This window comes from Salmo trutta, chromosome 38 (genome assembly GCF_901001165.1).
Source record: "Salmo trutta chromosome 38, fSalTru1.1, whole genome shotgun sequence".
Lineage (NCBI taxonomy): Eukaryota > Metazoa > Chordata > Actinopteri > Salmoniformes > Salmonidae > Salmo > Salmo trutta.
Genome location: NC_042994.1, coordinates 33,866,312 through 33,885,894, shown reverse-complemented (window position 1 = coordinate 33,885,894; position 19,583 = coordinate 33,866,312). Strand labels below are relative to the sequence as shown.

The 19,583-nt window shown below is 41.1% G+C and overlaps 1 protein-coding gene across 1 annotated transcript; it reads left to right on the top strand.

Moving 5' to 3' along the window:
• Positions 1 to 7,829: 7,829 nt before the first annotated feature.
• LOC115178092 (gastrula zinc finger protein XlCGF26.1-like) lies at positions 7,830 to 19,093 on the top strand (the record flags this gene model as incomplete). The annotated part of the gene is made up of 2 exons (XM_029739130.1): positions 7,830 to 7,848; positions 17,387 to 19,093. Coding segments are annotated over 2 exons (1,500 nt in total), but the record flags the coding sequence as incomplete, so codon positions are not given.
• Between the last annotated feature and the right edge of the window lie 490 nt (positions 19,094 to 19,583).

Sequence of the window (19,583 nt, the reverse complement as noted above, 5' to 3'; positions counted from 1 at the left end):
ACCCCCAGGTTAGAGTGGCAGCGGCCACGCGGTGTGAAGCGTTTGTGTGGCCTGTGCAGAGGGGAGAGAACAGGGATAGACAGACACATAGTTGACAAGCTACAGAAGAGGCTACGCTAATGCAAAGGAGATTGGAATGACAAGTGGACTACACGTCTCGAATGTTCAGAAAGTTAAGCTTACGTTGCAAAAATCTTATTGACTAAAATGACGAAAATGATACAGTACTGCTGCTGGTGGAGTAGGCTAGCTAGCAGTGGCTGCGTTGTTGACTTTGTTTGAACGTGTAGCTGGCTAGGTAACCTCGATAGTTTCAGTACTACACCTTGTCATGATACAAAAGCAACTTTGTAGCTAGCTAACATAACACTAATCAAGACGTTCCTTTGTAATGTATTTAGTTTCTACAGTGCTGCTCGTCGGTAATAGTTGGCTACTTTTGGAAAAATGGCGTCGCGGGGGACGGAAATAGCTGGCTAGCTAACCTCGATAATTACTAAACTACACAATTATCAAGCTATGACAAAGACAACTATGTAGCTAGCTAGCTAACACTGCACTAGTCAAATCGTTCCGTTGTAATGTATTAGTATCTACAGCGCTGCTAGTCGGTAGCGGTTGGCTAGCTAGCAGTGGGTTTGATGATGACTAAGTCTGGAGTCTGGACAACAGCGACACGGCTGGCTAGCTAACCTCGATAATTACTCTAAACTACACAATTATCTTAGATACAAAGACAGCAAAGACAACTATGTAGCTAGCTAACTAACACCAACACTAAACGAATCAAGTCGTTCCGTTGTAATGTAATAGTTTCTACAGTGCTGCTAGTCCGTAGAAGTTAGCTAGTTGGCTAGCTAGCTAGCAGTGTTGACTACGTTAGGACGAAAATAGCTAACCTCGATAATACTCTAATTACTCTAAACTACACAATTATCTTTGATACAAAGACGGCTATGTAGCTAGCTAAGAAAAATTGCTCAGATCAAACAAATCAAACCGTTGTAATGTAATGAAGTGTAATATTACCTGTGTGAGCGAAGCAAAGTCTCCTTTCCTAATCTTTTCCTAATTTTCCTAATTCTCATAGCCTGTCACTCCTAACCTGCTGCGTCAATTCTTCTAACCTGCTGCGTCAATTCTCCTAACCTGCTGCGTCAATTCTCCTAACCTGCTGCATCAATTCTCCTAACCTGCTGCATCAATTCTCCTAACCTGCTGCGTCAATTCTCCTAACCTGCTGCGTCAATTCTCCTAACCTGCTGCATCAATTCTCCTAACCTGCTGCATCAATTCTCCTAACCTGCTGCGTCAATTCTCCTAACCTGCTGCGTCAATTCTCCTAACCTGCTGCGTCAATTCTCCTAACCTGCTGCATCAATTTTCCTAACCTGCTGCATCAATTCTCCTAACCTGCTGCATCAATTCTCCTAACCTGCTGCATCAATTCTCCTAACCTGCTGCGTCAATTCTCCTAACCTGCTGCATCAATTCTCCTAACCTGCTGCATCAATTCTCCTAACCTGCTGCGTCAATTCTCCTAACCTGCTGCGTCAATTCTCCTAACCTGCTGCATCAATTCTCCTAACCTGCTGCATCAATTCTCCTAAACCTGATTCAAAAAGTCCATTCTGACCGAAACTTCATCCATTCTAGACATGACCCTACAACCCGGAAATGAGTTAACGTCTGATTCGTTCAGCCATCCCTATGGCGAAAATTAATGGGGAGAGAAAAGGGTTTAGGAATAAATGCCGAAAATCTTCTAAGCCTGTGTTTACCACATACCCAATTTTCGTCATTTATTCAAAAACGCCATTCATTTTCTCCATAGGATCTGTCCAAAGAACCATGACGGAGTTAGTGTCTACAAAAAGACGCCATTTCTATCTCACTGTAGTGTCCTGTAGACCATTTCGTTTTCGATTAGCCTGAAAACAGTACTGAACCTGATATGAGTGTCGGCCAGCCTGTGATTCACCTGAACAGCTGCTAGTGGTCGCTATTGACCATAAAAATAAAGGTCTATAGCGCCACCTAGCGGCTGTTCAGGCTACCTTTACTCAGCCATGATGACTCAGTTATTGAAACCGATTCTAGTTTTATTTTTAGGCAAATGTCCGCTGTTATTACTTAGGTTTTTATGTCTATTTTGAGTTAAATTAAATGCCTGACTAACACATGTATTCTTAAAAACAACAAGGCTTCCTGCTTTTCACAATCCCCAAATCCAGAACAGATTCAAGAACACATTCAGTATTATATAGAGCTGTTATTATGTCAAACACCCTTCCATCTCATATTGCTTAAATGAACAGCAAAACCTGGTTTAAAAAAAAAAAGTCTGTATTATGTCATGTTTCATGTGGATCCCAGGAAGAGTAGCTGCGAATTTTACAACAGCTAATGAGGAGCCTAATAAAATGCCAATATTTTGTCAGTTCATGAAATGTATTTCTCAAAGCCCTTCTAATCAACAGTATAAGTTTGAAACATTCATAACGTTCCTGTCCATTTAAGAAAAGCACATCGTGTGTATTACTTCCTGTTCATCTGCTTTATCTATAGCTGTTAATAACTTCCTGTTGCATATTGGTTTCGTGGAATGATATTGAGTTCAGTATCATAATGCCTCATAATGTAACCTATATAACATACCGTATCATAGAGCTTCCTATTGGTTGATTCTGATACTATCGAAGTGGGGACACTCAGCTATGATCTTTCGACAACAAGTTTCCAAATTGAACATTTCTGAGTTTCCTAGTTTCCGACATGTCATGAATGCAGCAATAATTTCGTTTTTTTTTAACTCAATGAATACTATTCTGAGACCCTTTAAAGAATTCGACTGACTGTCTTTAGATTGTTCTGTTGTCTTGATGGAAGTTGTGATCTCTGGTCAGAACACGAGATCACTCGTTCAGTTCTGTCTTCAGCTGCCTGGCATCTGGTCTCTCCTCTGGGTTGTCACACAGTATCCACTCTATCACCTTGTTCTGTAACACCACCACACACAGTATCCACTCTACCACCTTGTTCTGTAACACAACCACACACACAGTATCCACTCTATCACCTTGTTCTGTAACACAACCACACATAGTATCCACTCTATCACCTTGTTCTGTAACACAACCACACATAGTATCCACTCTATCACCTTGTTCTGTAACACAACCACACATAGTATCCACTCTATCACCTTGTTCGGTAACACAACCACACATAGTATCCACTCTATCACCTTGTTCTGTAACACAACCACACACAGTATCCACTCTATCACCTTGTTCTGTAACACAACCACACACAGTATCCACTCTATCACCTTGTTCTGTAACACAACCACACACAGTATCCACTCTATCACCTTGTTCTGTAACACAACCACACATAGTATCCACTCTATCACCTTGTTCTGTAACACAACCACACACACTTTATTTAACCAGGTAGGCCAGTTGAGAACAAGTACTCATTTACAACTGAGACCTGGCCCAAGATAAAGCAAAGCAGTGCGACACAAACAACAACACAGAGTTACACATGGAATAAACAAACATACAGTCAATAATACAATCGAAAAAGTCTATATACAGTGTGTGCAAATGAGGTAGGATAAGGGAGGTAAGGAAATAAATAGGCCATAGTGGCGAAATAATTACAATATAGCAATTAAACACTGGAGTGGTAGGATGTGCAGAAGATGAGTGTGCAAGTAGAGATACTGGGGTGCAAAGGAGCAAAATAAATAAAATAAATAACAATATGGGGATGAGGTAGTTGGATGGGCTGTTTACAGATGAGCTATGTACAGGCGCAGTGATCTGTGAGCTGCTCTGACAGCTGGTGCTTAAAGCTAGTGAGGGAGATATGAGTCTCCAGCTTCAGTGATTTTTGCAGTTTGTTCCAGTCATTGGCAGCAGAGAACTGGAAGGAAAGGCGGCCAAAGGAGGAATTGGCTTTGGGGGTGACCAGTGAGATATACCTGCTGGAGCGCGTGCTACGGGTGGGTGCTGCTATGGTGACCAGTGAGCTGAGATAAGGCGGGGCTTTACCTAGCAAAGACTTGTAGATGACCTGGAGCCAGTGGGTTTGGCGACAAATATGAAGCGAGGGCCAGCCAACGAGAGCATACAGGTCGCAGTGGTGGGTAGTATTGGTGACAAAACGGATGGCACTGTGATAGACTCCATCCAATTTGCTGAGTAGAGTGTTGGAGGCTATTTTGTAAATGACATCGCCGAAGTCAAGGATCGGTAGGATGGTCAGTTTTATGAGGGTATGTTTGGCAGCATGAGTGAAGGATGATTTGTTGGGAAATAGGAAGCTAGTTCTAGATTTAATTTTGGATTGGAGATGTTTAATGTGAGTCTGGAAGGAGAGTTTACAGTCTAACCAGACACCTAGGTATTTGTAGGTGTCCACATATTCTAAGTCAGAACCGTCCAGAGTAGTGATGCTGGACAGGCGGGCAGGTGCAGGCAGCGATCGGTTGAAGAGCATGCATTTAGTTTTACTTGCATTTAAGAGCAGTTGAAGGCCACAGAAGGAGAGTTGTATGGCATTGAAGCTCGTCTGGAGGGTTGTTAACACAGTGTCCAAAGAAGGGCCAGAGGTATACAGAATGGTGTCGTCTGCATAGAGGTGGATCAGAGAATCACCAGCAGCAAGAGCGACATCATTGATGTATACAGAGAAAAGAGTCGGCCCGAGAATTGAACCCTGTGGCACCCCCATAGAGACTGCCAGCGGTCCGGACAACAGGCCCTCCGATTTAACACACTGAACTCTATCTGAGAAGTAGGTGAACCAGGCGAGGCAGTCATTTGAGAAACCAAGGCTGTTGAGTCTGCCAATAAGAATGTGGTGATTGACAGAGTCGAAAGCCTTGGCCAGGTCGATGAATACAGCTGCACAGTAATGTCTCTTATCGATGGCGGTTATGATATCGTTTAGGACCTTGAGCGTGGCTGAGGTGCACCAATGACCAGCTCGGAAACCGGATCAGCGGAGAAGGTACGGTGGGATTCAAAATGGTTAGTGACCTGTTTATTAACTTGGCTTTCAAAGACTTTAGAAAGGCAGGGCAGGATAGATATAGGTCTGGAGCAGTTTGGGTCTAGAGTGTCTCCCCCTTTGAAGAGGGGGATGACCGCGGCAGCTTTACAATCTTTGGGGATCTCAGACGATATGAAAGAGAGGTTGAACAGGCTAGTAATAGGGGTTGCAACAATTTCGGCAGATAATTTTAGAAAGAGAGGGTCCAGATTGTCTTGCCCGGCTGATTTGTAGGGGTCCAGATTTTGCAGATCTTTCAGAACATCAGTGTCGTGGAAAATTGTCTTAAGAACATAATACTCTTACAAGAACCTTTAAATTCAATATAGACTTTAATACAGAGTAGCAAAGCCGAGCACTTCCATGGAAGGACCCTATTACACACATAACAGGGCCGAGCCCCTTCATGAAAAAGCCTAAATTCTCATATTACAGAGTCCCATCTTTATAGGACTGTGTCTTTGCATAACGTATAGAGGAGTCCCCTCCCTCTATATGAAAATATCTTCCCTCGTCCGTTCTTTACCATTATCTCTCCATCTCAGTTGTTGCTTGTTAACGGCCCACATCTGACAGCTGTATAGGTTATAATGCTAGCAGGGCCTCCTCATGTGGTTTCTCTGTACTTCTTTGTCTGGCTATCTTGAGTATTTGGGGCCCTTTCTGCATAACTCAAGTTGTCAGGTCGCTATGCCTCCCACCGTGGCCTGTTGCTCTATCAGAACCAGATGTCTTCTTCTCCTCCTATAGCCAATGTATTTATGTTCTTTCCCCTTCAATACAAATGCTTATCTCCCACATCAGCTATCTGGATTTGGGTGAAGGAGAAATGGGGGCATGGTCAAGTTGCTGTAGTGGGTGCAGGGCTGTTGACCGGGGTTGGGGTAGCCAGGTGGAAAGCATGGCCTGACGTAGAGAAATGCTTATTGAAATTCTCAATTATCGTGGATTTATCAGTGGTGACAGTGTTTCCTAGCCTCAGAGCAGTGGGCAGCTGGGAGGAGGTGCTCTTATTCTCCATGGACTTTACAGTGTCCCAAAACGTTTTTTGAGTTAGAGCGACAGGATGCACATTTCTGTTTGAAAAATCTAGCCTTTGCTTTCCTGACTGACTGCGTGTATTGGTTCCTATATTCCCTGAACAGCTGCATATCGCGGGGACTATTCGATGCTAATGCAGAACGCCACAGGATGTTTTTGTGCTGGTCGAGGGCAGTCAGGTCTGGAGTGGACCAAGGGCTATATCTGTTCTTAGTTCTGCATTTGTTGAAAGGGGCATGCTTATCTAAGATGGTGAGGAAATTACTTTTAAAGAACAACCAGGCATCCTCTACTGATGGAATGAGGTCAATATCCTTCCAGGATACCAGGGCCAGGTCGATTAGAAAGCCCCGCTCACAGAAGTGTTTTAGGGAGCGTTTGACAGTGATGAGGGGTGGTCGTTTGACCGCGGACCCATAACGGATGCAGGCAACGAGGCAGTGATCGCTGAGATCCTGGATCCTGTATTTGGAGGGCAAGTTGGTCAGAATAATATCTATGAGGGTGCCCATGTTTACGGATTTAGGGTTGTACCTGGTGGGTTCCTTGATGATTTGTGTGAGATTGAGGGCATCTAGCTTAAATTGTAGACACTGCTGGGGTGTTAAGCATATCCCAGTTTAGGTCTCCTAACAGAACAAACTCTGAGGCTAGATGGGGGGCGATCAATTCACAAATGGTGTCCTGGGCACAGCTGGGAGCGGGGGGGGGGGGGGGGGGGGGGGGGCAGGCGGCAACAGTGAGAGACTTATTTCTGGAGAGATTAATTTTTTTAAATTAGAAGTTCGAACTGTTTGGGTATAGACCTGGAAAAGTATGACAGAACTTTGCAGGCTATCTCTGCAGTAGATTGCAACAATAACTGTAGGTATTTATTTTGATAATATCTGTTTATTAATATCTGAACTAATCAATCAACACACACGCTGCTCTTTGTACGTGTTGATATAATATTATAATTAAAATGAAGAAGAAAAAAAAAGGTGTCCCTCCTCAACTGCGTTTCCTCCCTCCAGACAGCAGGTGGCGATATGTGTCTTTCAGGCGACGTTTCTAGTGTGACGTATAATCTAGTGGACGGAACTCGTCATCAACAACTGCAGCCACCTCGGTAGCTCGCTAGGCAACAAAGTCGGAAACGTTCAAGTTCTTTAGACAATTTTCGTTATTTTAATTTTGCAACAATGTTTTAACATTCACACTTCTGTGGAAAGAACTAGTCAATACAAAATTTTAATTTCGTATTGACGTTGTTGTCGCTGTTAGTCAGTTAGCTGTCTGGTTAAGTTAGCACTAGCAGAGTCGCTAATGCTAACTAGCTAGCTAACATCCCCTCCTCCTGAACATGAGTTTACTGAGATACACTGAGAAAGGGAGAAAGATCATGGAAGAGGAGACTGTTACCGTCAAACAAGAAGTAGAAGAAGGTGAGGCTGTTACAGTGAAAGAAGAAAAGGAAGAAGCTTTCAGCGTGAAAGCGGAAGAGGATGTTACAGTGAAGGAAGAGAAGGATGCAGTTTTTGTAGTGAAGGAGGAGGAAGAGGAGGAGGAGGGGGAGATGACTGTCACAGAGAAAGAAGAGGAAGACGTTTTTGGAGAGAAGGATGAAGAGGGGGAGATTACTGTCACATTAGAGGAGGACGAAGAAGAAGAGAAGACTGGAGAACTGATTAACACCAGTAAATACAGTGAGTACTATCTTATAAAACAGGGACATTGATCTGATTAACACCAGTAAATACAGTGAGTACTATCTTATAAAACAGGGACATTGATCTGATTAACACCAGTAAATACAGTGAGTACTATCTAATAAAACAGGGACATTGATCTGATTAACACCAGTAAATACAGTGAGTACTATCTAATAAAACAGGGACATTGATCTGATTAACACCAGTAAATACAGTGAGTACTATCTTATAAAACAGGGACATTGATCTGATTAACACCAGTAAATACAGTGAGTACTATATAATAAAACAGGGACATTGATCTGATTAACACCAGTAAATACAGTGAGTACTATCTAATAAAACAGGGACATTGATCTGATTAACACCAGTAAATACAGTGAGTACTATCTAATAAAACAGGGACATTGATCTGATTAACACCAGTAAATACAGTGAGTACTATCTAATAAAACAGGGACATTGATCTGATTAACACCAGTAAATACAGTGAGTACTATCTAATAAAACAGGGACATTGATCTGATTAACACCAGTAAATACAGTGAGTACTATCTAATAAAACAGGGACATTGATCTGATTAATACCAGTAAATACAGTGAGTACTATCTAATAAAACAGGGACATTGATCTGATTAACACCAGTAAATACAGTGAGTACTATCTAATAAAACAGGGACATTGATCTGATTAACACCAGTAAATACAGTGAGTACTATCTTATAAAACAGGGACATTGATCTGATTAACACCAGTAAATACAGTGAGTACTATCTTATAAAACAGGGACATTGATCTGATTAACACCAGTAAATACAGTGAGTACTATCTAATAAAACAGGGACATTGATCTGATTAACACCAGTAAATACAGTGAGTACTATCTAATAAAACAGGGGCATTGATCTGATTAACACCAGTACATACAGTGAGTACTATCTTATAAAACAGGGACATTGATCTGATTAACACCAGTAAATACAGTGAGTACTATCTAATAAAACAGGGACATTGATCTGATTAACACCAGTAAATACAGTGAGTACTATCTAATAAAACAGGGACATTGATCTGATTAACACCAGTAAATACAGTGAGTACTATCTAATAAAACAGGGACATTGATCTGATTAACACCAGTAAATACAGTGAGTACTATCTAATAAAACAGGGGCATTGATCTGTTTAACACCAGTAAATACAGTGAGTACTATCTAATAAAACAGGGACATTGATCTGATTAACACCAGTAAATACAGTGAGTACTATCTAATAAAACAGGGACATTGATCTGATTAACACCAGTAAATACAGTGAGTACTATCTAATAAAACAGGGACATTGATCTGATTAACACCAGTAAATACAGTGAGTACTATCTTATAAAACAGGGACATTGATCTGATTAACACCAGTAAATACAGTGAGTACTATCTTAACAGGAGGACAAACTCTGCATTTGTTGAACTAATCTGTGATTTTAAAAGGACATTATACTCTTGGATATGTTGTTTCTGTACTGTAGGAATTGAAAAAGCTACAAAGAGTCAACAAAACGTTAATGGATCAAATGCTTTTATTTATTTTTTAAACGTCTCTGAATATCTCTTTCTGTAGTGCTTTTGTTCAATATCACATGAGAGAAAAGTTATTTTTTTAAAACATGATTAAATATCAAAAAGTGTTTAGGTCCATAGTTGTTCAGTTATAATTTTCGACAGACTGATCTGATTTTAAATATCTATGATACCATATCATATATTACAGCCATCTCATGTCTGATTTCAAATGATGAAGAGGACAGAATCAAGACAAGGAGAGATCTGGAATGTTCTGTTAATGTTCTGGAATGTTCTGGAATGATCTGTTAATGTTCTAACACACTACTAAGAGGAATGTTCTGTTAATGTTCTGGAATGTTCTGTTAATGTTCTGGAATGTTCTATTAATGTTCTAACGCACTACTAAGAGGAATGTTCTGTTAATGTTCTGTTAATGTTCTATTAATGTTCTAACACACTACTAAGAGGAATGATCTGGAATGTTCTGTTAGTTAATGTTCTGTTAGTTAATGTGTATATATATATATATATATTATTATTTTTTAAAACAATTTTTAAAGATGAACAACATGTACGTCATGAACTTTTATTTTATTGAGTAAATGGACAAGGGACGTTGTTTCCAGAGGCAGTTTGGAACTCGGTAGTGAATGTTGCAACCGAGGACAGACTATTTTTTAGGGCGCTGTGAACTTTAGGACACCCAGACAGATTCCCTTCCTAGAGACACACAGGATATATACAGGACCAATCAAACGTTTGGACACACCTACTCATTCAAGGGATTTTCTTTATTTTTGACTATTTTCTACACTGTAGAATAATAGTAGTGAAGACATCAAAACTACAGTGAGGCAAAAAAGTATTTGATCCCCTGCTGATTTTGTACGTTTGCCCACTGACAAAGAAATAATCAGTCTATAATTTTAATTGTAGGTTTATTTGAACAGTGAGAGACAGAATAACAACAAAAAAATCCAGAAAAACGCATGTCAAAAATGTTATAAATTGATTTGCATTTTAATGAGGGAAATAAGTATTTGACCCCCCTCTGCAAAACATGACTTAGTACTTGGTGGCAAATCCCTTGTCACTGTATGAAACGCATATGGAATCATGTTGTAAGCAAAAAAGTGTTAAATCAAAATATATATTTTAGATTCTTCAAAGTAGCCACCCTTTGCCTTGATGACAGCTTTGAACACTCTTGGCATTCTCTCAACCAGCTTCATGAGGTAGTCACCTGAAAATGTTTTGGTTACTACATGAATCCATATGTGTTATTTCATAGTTTGATGTCTTCACTATTATTCTACAATGTAGAAAATAGTAAAGATAAAGAAAACCATTTAATGGTGTGTCCAAACGTTTGATTGGTACTGTATATATACAGTACGGATAAGTATTCAGACCCCTTGACTTTTTCCACATTTTGTTATGTTACAGCCTTATTCTAAAATTGATTAAAAAAAAAAATCCCCTCATCAATCTACACACAATATCCCATAATGATAATATTTCCAAACTGAAATATCACATTTCCATAAAGTATTCAGACCCTTTACTCAGTACTTTGTTGAAGCACCTTTGGCAGCGATTACAGCCTCGAGTCTTCTTGGGTATGACGCTACAAGCTTGGTACACCTGTATTTGGGGAGTTTCTCCCATTCTTCTTTGCAGAGCCTCTCAAGCTCTGTCAGGTTGGATGGGGAGCGTCGCTGCACAGCTATTTTCAGGTCTCTCCAGAGATGTTCGATCGGGTTCAAGTCCGGGCTCTGTTTGCACTGTCTTGACTGTGTGCTTAGGGTTGTTGTCCTGTTGGAAGGTGACCCTTCACCCCAGTCTGAGGTCCTGAGCGCTCTGGAGCAGGTCTTTCATCAAGGATATCTTTGCACTTTGCTCCGTTCATCTTTCCCTCGATCCTGACTAGTCTCCCAGTCCCTGCTGCTGAAAAACATCCCCACAGCATGATGCTTCCACTACAATCCTGTCTCGGAGCTCTACGGACAATTGCTTCGACCTCATGGTTTGGTTTTTGCTCTGACATGCACTGTGGGACCTTATATAGACAGGTGTGTGCCTTTCCAAAATCATGTCCAATCAATTGAATTTACCACAGGTGGACTCCAATCAAGTTGTAGAAACATCTCAAGGATGATTAATGGAAACAGGATGCACCTGAGCTCAATTTAGAGTCTCATAGCAAAGGGTCTGAATACTTATGTAAGAAAGGTTTTTATTTTTTTAAATTTTGTTTACATTTGCAAAAATGTATAAAAACGTGTTTTCTCTTTGTGTAGGGTTGCAAAGGGTCGGAAACTTTCCGGTAAATTTCCGGTATATTCTCCGGGAAGTTAAGCCTGGGAATTTGGGGAATTTTGCTTAAATTAATTTTAAAAAAGTTAGCTTATAACAAGTGAACCTTTTTTGTGGGATACACATAAGGCAATTCTAGGTCTTGTGGCATATTTTGGTTAAACTATCCCCAATTCAATGGAACTGCAACCCTCTGCATGCACAGTGCATTCTACCATCACATGTACAGCGGATTCTCAAGATCTTGAACACTAATGAGATGCTATTGAGCCCACACTACTACACTGTCTGAGCCAAGGACTACATGCTTTCTGGTAAGTTTTGATTACTATACTGGGTGGGGTGAATATATTTTATAGGACATACATTATTTTTTGTTAACTAGTAAATAGTAGCCTGCAGCAAAATGTGTTTAAATCATTTCTAACTTTTTGCTAGTTAGTTTTTGTTACCATGTGGGTTTTAACTTGCTTGAGCCTGCTAACTGAGGAGTGTTAATTCACCTGTTTCCATACATGTTTCATTCTAAAACATTTATCTTATGAAGGAGTTGTTTAATCTAACTGCTTAACTATTTATCTGTACATGGAATTGTATTTGTTGTTTTTTTTACTCATTTTTGTCTTCATCTTTCCAGGAAAATGCCACGGGCACTATCTGATGTGTGGAGACATTTCACTGCAGCTAATGTAGAAGGAAAAGCTGTGTACATCTGCAAATACTGCACCAAATCATATGTGAAGAATGCAGCAAAGATGCAGAATCATCTGGCCAAGTGCATAAAGTTCCCTCAGCGCTCACAACAAGCAACCTCTGACAAAAGTCCCTCTACTTCTATTCGAGGTGAAAATGATGAATCAGACACCTTATCGATAGCAACAGCTCATGGTCCCTCCTGGAATCAGAAGTTTTTTTGATTCAATGGAGGAATGTAGTCAGAGAAATGCTGATGAATGTCTTGCTCGAGCTGCGTATGCAACTGGTTCACCTCTGATGCTCACAGGCAATGTGTATTGGAAGAGATTTCTGAATGTTCTTCGTCCAGCAGACACCCCTCCAACCAGACATGCTTTATCTATTCATTTCCTGGATGCAGAGTTCAACAGAGTTCAAATGAAGGTCAAGAAAATCATAGAGAAAGCAGACTGTATTGCAATCATCTCTGATGGGTGGTCGAATGTTCGTAGGTAAGGAATAACTAACTACATCATCTCCACCCCTCAACCAGTATTCTACAAGAGCACAGACACAAGGGACAACAGACACACCGGTCTCTACATTGCAGATGAGCTGAAGGCAAGTCATCAATGACCTTGGACAACAGAAGGTATTTGCACTGTTGACAGACGACGCTGCGAACATGAAGGCTGCTTGGTCTAAAGTGGAGGAGTCCTACCCTCACATCACACCCATTGGCTGTGCTGCTGATGCATTGAATCTGCTCTTCAAGGACGTTATGGCACTGAAAACAATGGATAAACTACAAGAGAGCCAAGGAAAATGTTTAGGTATGTGAAGGGTCATCAAGTTATAGCAGCAATCTACCTCACCAAAGCAAAGTGAGAAGAATAAGAGCAACACATTGAAGCTTCCCAGCAACACCCGTTGGGGTGGTGTTGTCATCATGTTGGACAGTCTCCTGGAGGGGAAGGAGTCTCTCCAAGAAATGGCCATATCACAGTCTGCCGATATGGACAGCCCCATCAAGAGGATCCTCCTGGATGATGTATTTTGGGAGAGAGTGGTAAGCAGCCTGAAACTCCTGAAACCTATAGCAGTAGCCATTGCACAGATTGAGTGAGACAACGCCATCCTGTCTGATGTTCAGACTCTGCTTGCAGATGTAAGAGAAGAAATCCATACTGCCCACTTCACTGTTGCTCCAAGCAGAGGGAACAGCAGTTCTGAAATACATCAAAAAGGGTGAAGACTTCTGCCTGAATCCCATACATGCCGCAGTGTACATGTTGGACCCCAGGTATGCTGGCAAGAGCCTCCTGTCTGGTGCAGAGATCAACAAGGCCTATGGTGTCATCACTACCGTGTCTCGCCACCTTGGCCTGGATGAGGGCAAGGTTCTTTATACTTCCAAGGGCTTTGGGATGGAGATGCAATATGGCAGTCGTGCCAACAGATCTCATCAGCCACCTGGTGGAAGGGACTTTGTGGATCTGAGGCTCTTTCCCCTGTTGCCTCCATCATCCTCCAAATCCCACCAACATCAGCCGCCTCAGAGCGCAACTGGTCCTTGTTTGGGAACACACACACCTAAGCACGCAACAGGCTGAACAATACAAGAGTTGAAACATTTGTGGCCATCCGGGCAAATTTGAGTCTTTTTGAGCCTGACAACGAGCCATCCTCAACAAGCTTGGAAAGTGACAGTGAAGATGAGGCCTTCAGAGTCTGATGTTTAGTAGGTGGACATTGAGAAGGTCCAGCGAGAAGACATGGAAGCCTGAGAGGAAGACAACCAAAGCTTTAGTTTCTAGAATATCATTGTTGAAAACGTTTTTTTGGGAGATGCGATGGATCATTGGGGATCATTCAATAATCCCTTTCTTCTGTTGTTCAGTGAAATCATCCCATGTGAAGAGTCAGCTCATTTAATTAAAGTTCAATTCATAACTAAATTGTTTTTTTTATTTCTATTGGAAGGATTTAATAATTTGCAATTATGTCTACAGTACTTATGATAAAGGTAAAAGTTTATGTTTCTGTCTCCGTATGATATGGTAAATATATCCAATGCTAAAAAACATCTACATTTAAATAGTACAGTGCCTTGCAAAAGTATTCATCCCCCTTGGCGTTTTTCCTATTTAGTTGCATTACAACCTGTAATTTAAATGGATTTCTATGTGGATTTCATGTAATGGACATAAACACAAAATAGTCCAAATTGGTGAAGTGAAATGAAAAAAAATTACTTATTTAAAATTATAAAAAATAAAAAGTGGTGTGTGTATATGTATTCACCCCCTTTGCTATGAAGCCCCTAAATAAGATCTGGTGCAACCAATTACCTTCAGAAGTCACATAATTAGTTAAATAAAGTCCACCTGTGTGCAATCTAAGTGTCACATGATCTCAGTATATATACACCTGTTCTGAAAGGGCCCAGAGTCTGCAACACCACTAAGCAAGGGGCACCACCAAGCAAGCAGCACCATGAAGACCAAGGATCTCTCCAAACAGGTCAGGGACAAAGTTGTGGGGAAGAACAGATCAGGGTTGGGTTATAAAAAATATACAAAACTTTGAACATCTCATGGAGCACCATTAAATCCATTATTAAAAAATGGAATGAATATGGCACCACAACAAACCTGCCAAGAGAGGGCTGCCCACCAAAACTCTCGGACCAGGCAAGGAGAGCATTAATCAGAGAGGCAACAAAGAGACCAAAGATAACCCTGAAGGAGCTGCAAAGCTCCACTGCGGAGATTGGAGTATCTGTCCATAGGACCACTTTAAGCCGTACACTCCACAGAGCTGGGCTTTACAGAAGAGTGGCCAGAAAAAAGCCATTGCTTAAAAATAAATAAAAGCAAACACGTTTGGTGTTTGCCAAAAGGTATGTGGAAGACTCCCCAAACATATGGAAGAAGGTACTCTGGTCAGATGAGACTAAAATGGAACTTTTTGGCCATTAAGAAAAATATATGTATGGCGCAAACCCAACACCTCTCATCACCCCGAGAACACCATCCCCACAGTGAAGCATGGTGGTGAACCATGCTGGACTAGATGCACGGGGGGTAATAATGTCTAGATTATTTTGTCCAGTGGAGGTTAGTTTATAAATTGCCTGACAGGGCTGTGGGACAGTGGAGATTAGTTTATAAATTGCCTGGCTTGGCTGTGGGACAGTGGAGATTAGTTTATAAATTGCCTGGCAGGGCTGTGGGACAGTGGAGATGAGTTTATAAATTGCCTGGCAGGGCTGTGGGACAGTGGAGATGAGTTCATGAATTTCATGGCAGGGCTGTGGGACAGTGGAGATTAGTTTATGAATTGCCTGGCAGGGCTGTGGGACAGTGGAGATGAGTTTATAAATTGCCTGGCTTGGCCTTGGGACAGTGGATGTATAGAGATAATTCAAATACAACTGTTAACTTTTTAGTGACAAGGGGCAGTATTCAGAAATTCAGGTGAATGACGTGCCAAAATTAAACTGCCTGCTTTCTCGGGCCCAGAAGGTAGGATATGCATATTATTAGTAGATTTGGATAGAAAACACTCTGAAGTTTCTAAAACTGTTTGAATGATGTCTGTGAGTATAACAGAACTCATATGGTAGGCAAAAACCTGAGAAAAATCCAACCAGGAAGTGTGGAAATCTGAGGATTGTAGTTTTTCAAGTGATTCCCTATCCAGTATACAGTGACTTAGGGTTCATTTTGCACTTCCTAAGGCTTCCACTAGATGTCAACAGTCTTTAGAACCTTGTTTCATGCTTCTACTGTTACTGGGGAGAGAATAAGAGCTGACTCAACAAGTGGACTGCCTGAGGCCAATGAGTTGTTTACTGCGCAGGCACGCCGTTCCTTCTTTTTCTTCAGTAATGAATACGCTATTGTCCGGTTGGAATATTATCAAATATTTATGTTAAAAAGACCCTAAGGATTGATTGTAAACATCGTTTGACATGTTTCTATGAACGGTAATGGAACATTTTGACTTTTCATCTAGGGTTTTGCGCTCGCTCATTTTGCCTTTGGATAGTGATCTGAACGCGCAAACAAAGGAGGTATTTGGACATAAATATGGAGTTTATCGAACAAAACAAACATTTCTTCTGGGAGTGCATTCCGACGATGATCAGCAAAGGTAAGTGAAGTTTTATAATACTATTTCTGACTTTAGTTGACTCCAGAACTTGGCGGGTAACTGTATAGCTTGCTTTGATGGATAAGCTCTGTACTCAGAATATTGAAAAATGTGCTTTCGCCGTAAAGCAATTTTGAAATCTGACACAGCGGTTGCATTAAGGAGAAGTGTATCTATAATTCTTTCAATAACTGTTGTAAATGTTATCAACGTTTATGATGAGTATTTTTGTAAATTGATGTGCTCATTCACCGGAAGTTTTGGAGGCAATACATTTTCTGAACATCACGCGCCAATATAAAATGGGGTTTTTGGATATAAATATGAACTTTATCGAACAAAACATACATGTATTGTCTAACATTGAGTCCTGGGAGTGTCATCTGATGAAGATCGTCAAAGGTTAGTGATTAATTTTAGCTGTATTTCTGGTTATTGTGACGCCTCTCCTTGCTTGGAAAATGGCTGTGTGGTTTTTCTTGTCTCAGCGTTGTCCTAACATAATCTAATGTTATGCTTTTGCCGTAAAGCCTTTTTGAAATCGGACAATGTGGTTGGATTAATGAGAAGTGTATCTTTAAAATGGGATATAATAGTTGTATGTTTGAGAAATTTGAATTATGAGATTTTTGTTGTTTTGAATTTGCAGCCCTGCTATTTCGCTAGCGTCCCACATGTCCCAGAGAGTTTAACAGGCATTACCCAGGGATCATCATGAATATCTAACGGCTATTAACCAATCAGTATCTACGATCCAAATGTACTGTTTTATAATGAGGGATCTAGTCTAGATTAAACCTCATAAGAAGACAGTTTTATTTAATGGAGATTTCATTCAGGTCTCTGTTTAACTAGATACTGTTTGTCTTTGGCAGGAGAGAGACCAGACTCTCACTCTGACGGCAGGAAGAGTCCTTCAGAGGAAGGACAGAAGACAGGAGAGAAGACTTCACAATGTTCCCAATGTGGGAAGAGTTTTACACGGTTAGGGAACCTGAAAAGTCATGAGAGAATACACACAGGAGAGAAACCTTTCCAATGCTCCCAATGTGGAAAGAGTTTCACACGGTTAGGGAACTTGAAAGAACATAAAATAATACACACAGTAGAGAAACCTTTCCAATGCTCCCAGTGTGAAAAGGGCTTTAGGTGGTTAGGGAACCTGAAAAAGCATGAGAGAACACACACAGCAGAGAAACCGTTCCAATGCTCCCAGTGTGGGAATGGTTTTACACAGTTAGGGAGCTTGAAGGAGCATGAAAGGTTGCACACAGGGGAGAAGCCTTTCCAATGTTCCCAGTGTGGAAAGAGTTTTGCCCTGTTAGGGAGCCTGAAAAAACATGAGAGAACACACACAGGAGAAAAGCCGTTCCAATGCTCCCAGTGTGGGAAGGGTTTTACACGGTTAGGGAACCTGAAGGACCATAAAAGAGTACACACAGGAGAGAAACCTTTCCAATGCTCCCAGTGTGGAAATAATTTTACACGGTTACGGAGCCTGAACGAACATAAATTAGTACACACAGGAGAGAAACGTTTCCAATGTTCCCAGTGTGGAAAGGGTTTTACCCTGTTAGGGAGCCTGAAAAAGCATGAGAGAACACACACAGGAGAAAAGCCGTTCCAATGCTCCCACTGTGGAAAGATTTTTACACAGTTAAAGAGCTTGAAGGTGCATGAAAGGATACACACAGGGGAGACATCTTACCATTGCTCTCTGTGTGGAAAGGATTTTACCAAGTTAGGGAACCTAAACAAACATAAACAATTACACACCGGAGCGAAACCTTTCCAATGCACCCAGTGTGGGAAGGGTTTTACACTGTTAGGGAACCTGAAGGATCATAAAAGAGTACACACAGGAGAGAAACGTTTCCAATGCTCCCAGTGTGGAATAGGTTTTACCCTGTTAGGGAACCTGAAAAAGCATGAGAAAATACACACAGGAGAGAAGTCTTTCCAATGTTCCCAGTGTGGAAATAGTTTTAAAAGTTTAGGGAGCTTGAAGGACCATGAAAGGATACACACATGGGAGACAGCTTACCATTGCTCTCTGTGTGGAAAGAATTTTACCAAGTTAGGGAACCTAAAAAAACATGCAGAATTTCACACAGGAAAGAAGCCTTTCCAATGCTCCCAGTGTGGAAAGGGTTTTACACTGTTAGGGAATCTGAAGGACCATAAAAGAACACACACAAGAGAGAAACCTTTCCAATGCTCCCAATGTGGAAAGGGTTTTACCCTGTCACAGAACCTGAAAAGGCATGAGAGAACACACACTGTTTTAACAATGACCCCAGGAGTTGGAACCAGTTCAGAAAACAGAACAGGAAACCGCGTAAGAACAAAAAAATGAAGAAACAGAAACCGAACCGGGAAAGAAAGTGATCTCTACAGTTCTGGAACAGAACCGTTATTTTAAAAGTAACTGTCCGGTGGAAGATCTTATTAACTTTAAAAAGTGAATATTCTGTTAACTCATCGAAATAGTGTTGAGACATCCTATACTTGTATCTCAAACAGACAGTTTTAAAAAAAATACTATTTCCTCATAGAACATGTTATCTCCCTGCGGAGGATGAGCTGGCCATTCTGTTGTCGGGGTACGACCCACACCATTCTGTTGTTGGGAACGACCCACACCATTCTGTTGTTGGGAACGACCCACACCATTCTGTTGTTGGGGTACAACCCACACCATTCTGTTGTTGGAGTACGACCCACACCATTCTGTTGTTGGAGTACGACCCACACCATTCTGTTGTTGTGGTACGACCCACACCATTCTGTCGTTGGGGTACGACCCACAGCATTCCAACACAGAGAACCGGCTTTTAACACATACTTAATAAATAAAAATAGATTGGAAGGAAAGTATTTCACTCATATTATAAATAATTATAGGTCATATTTCATAGAAATCTGGAAACACTGGGCACTTACTTTAAGTTCCAGGCAGTTACAGGGCCTCCCGAGTGGCGCAGCGGTCTAAGGCATCGCACTGCTAGCTGTGTCACTAGAGATCCTGGTTCTAGTCCAGGTTCTGTCTCAGTGCTAGCTGGTTCTAGTCCA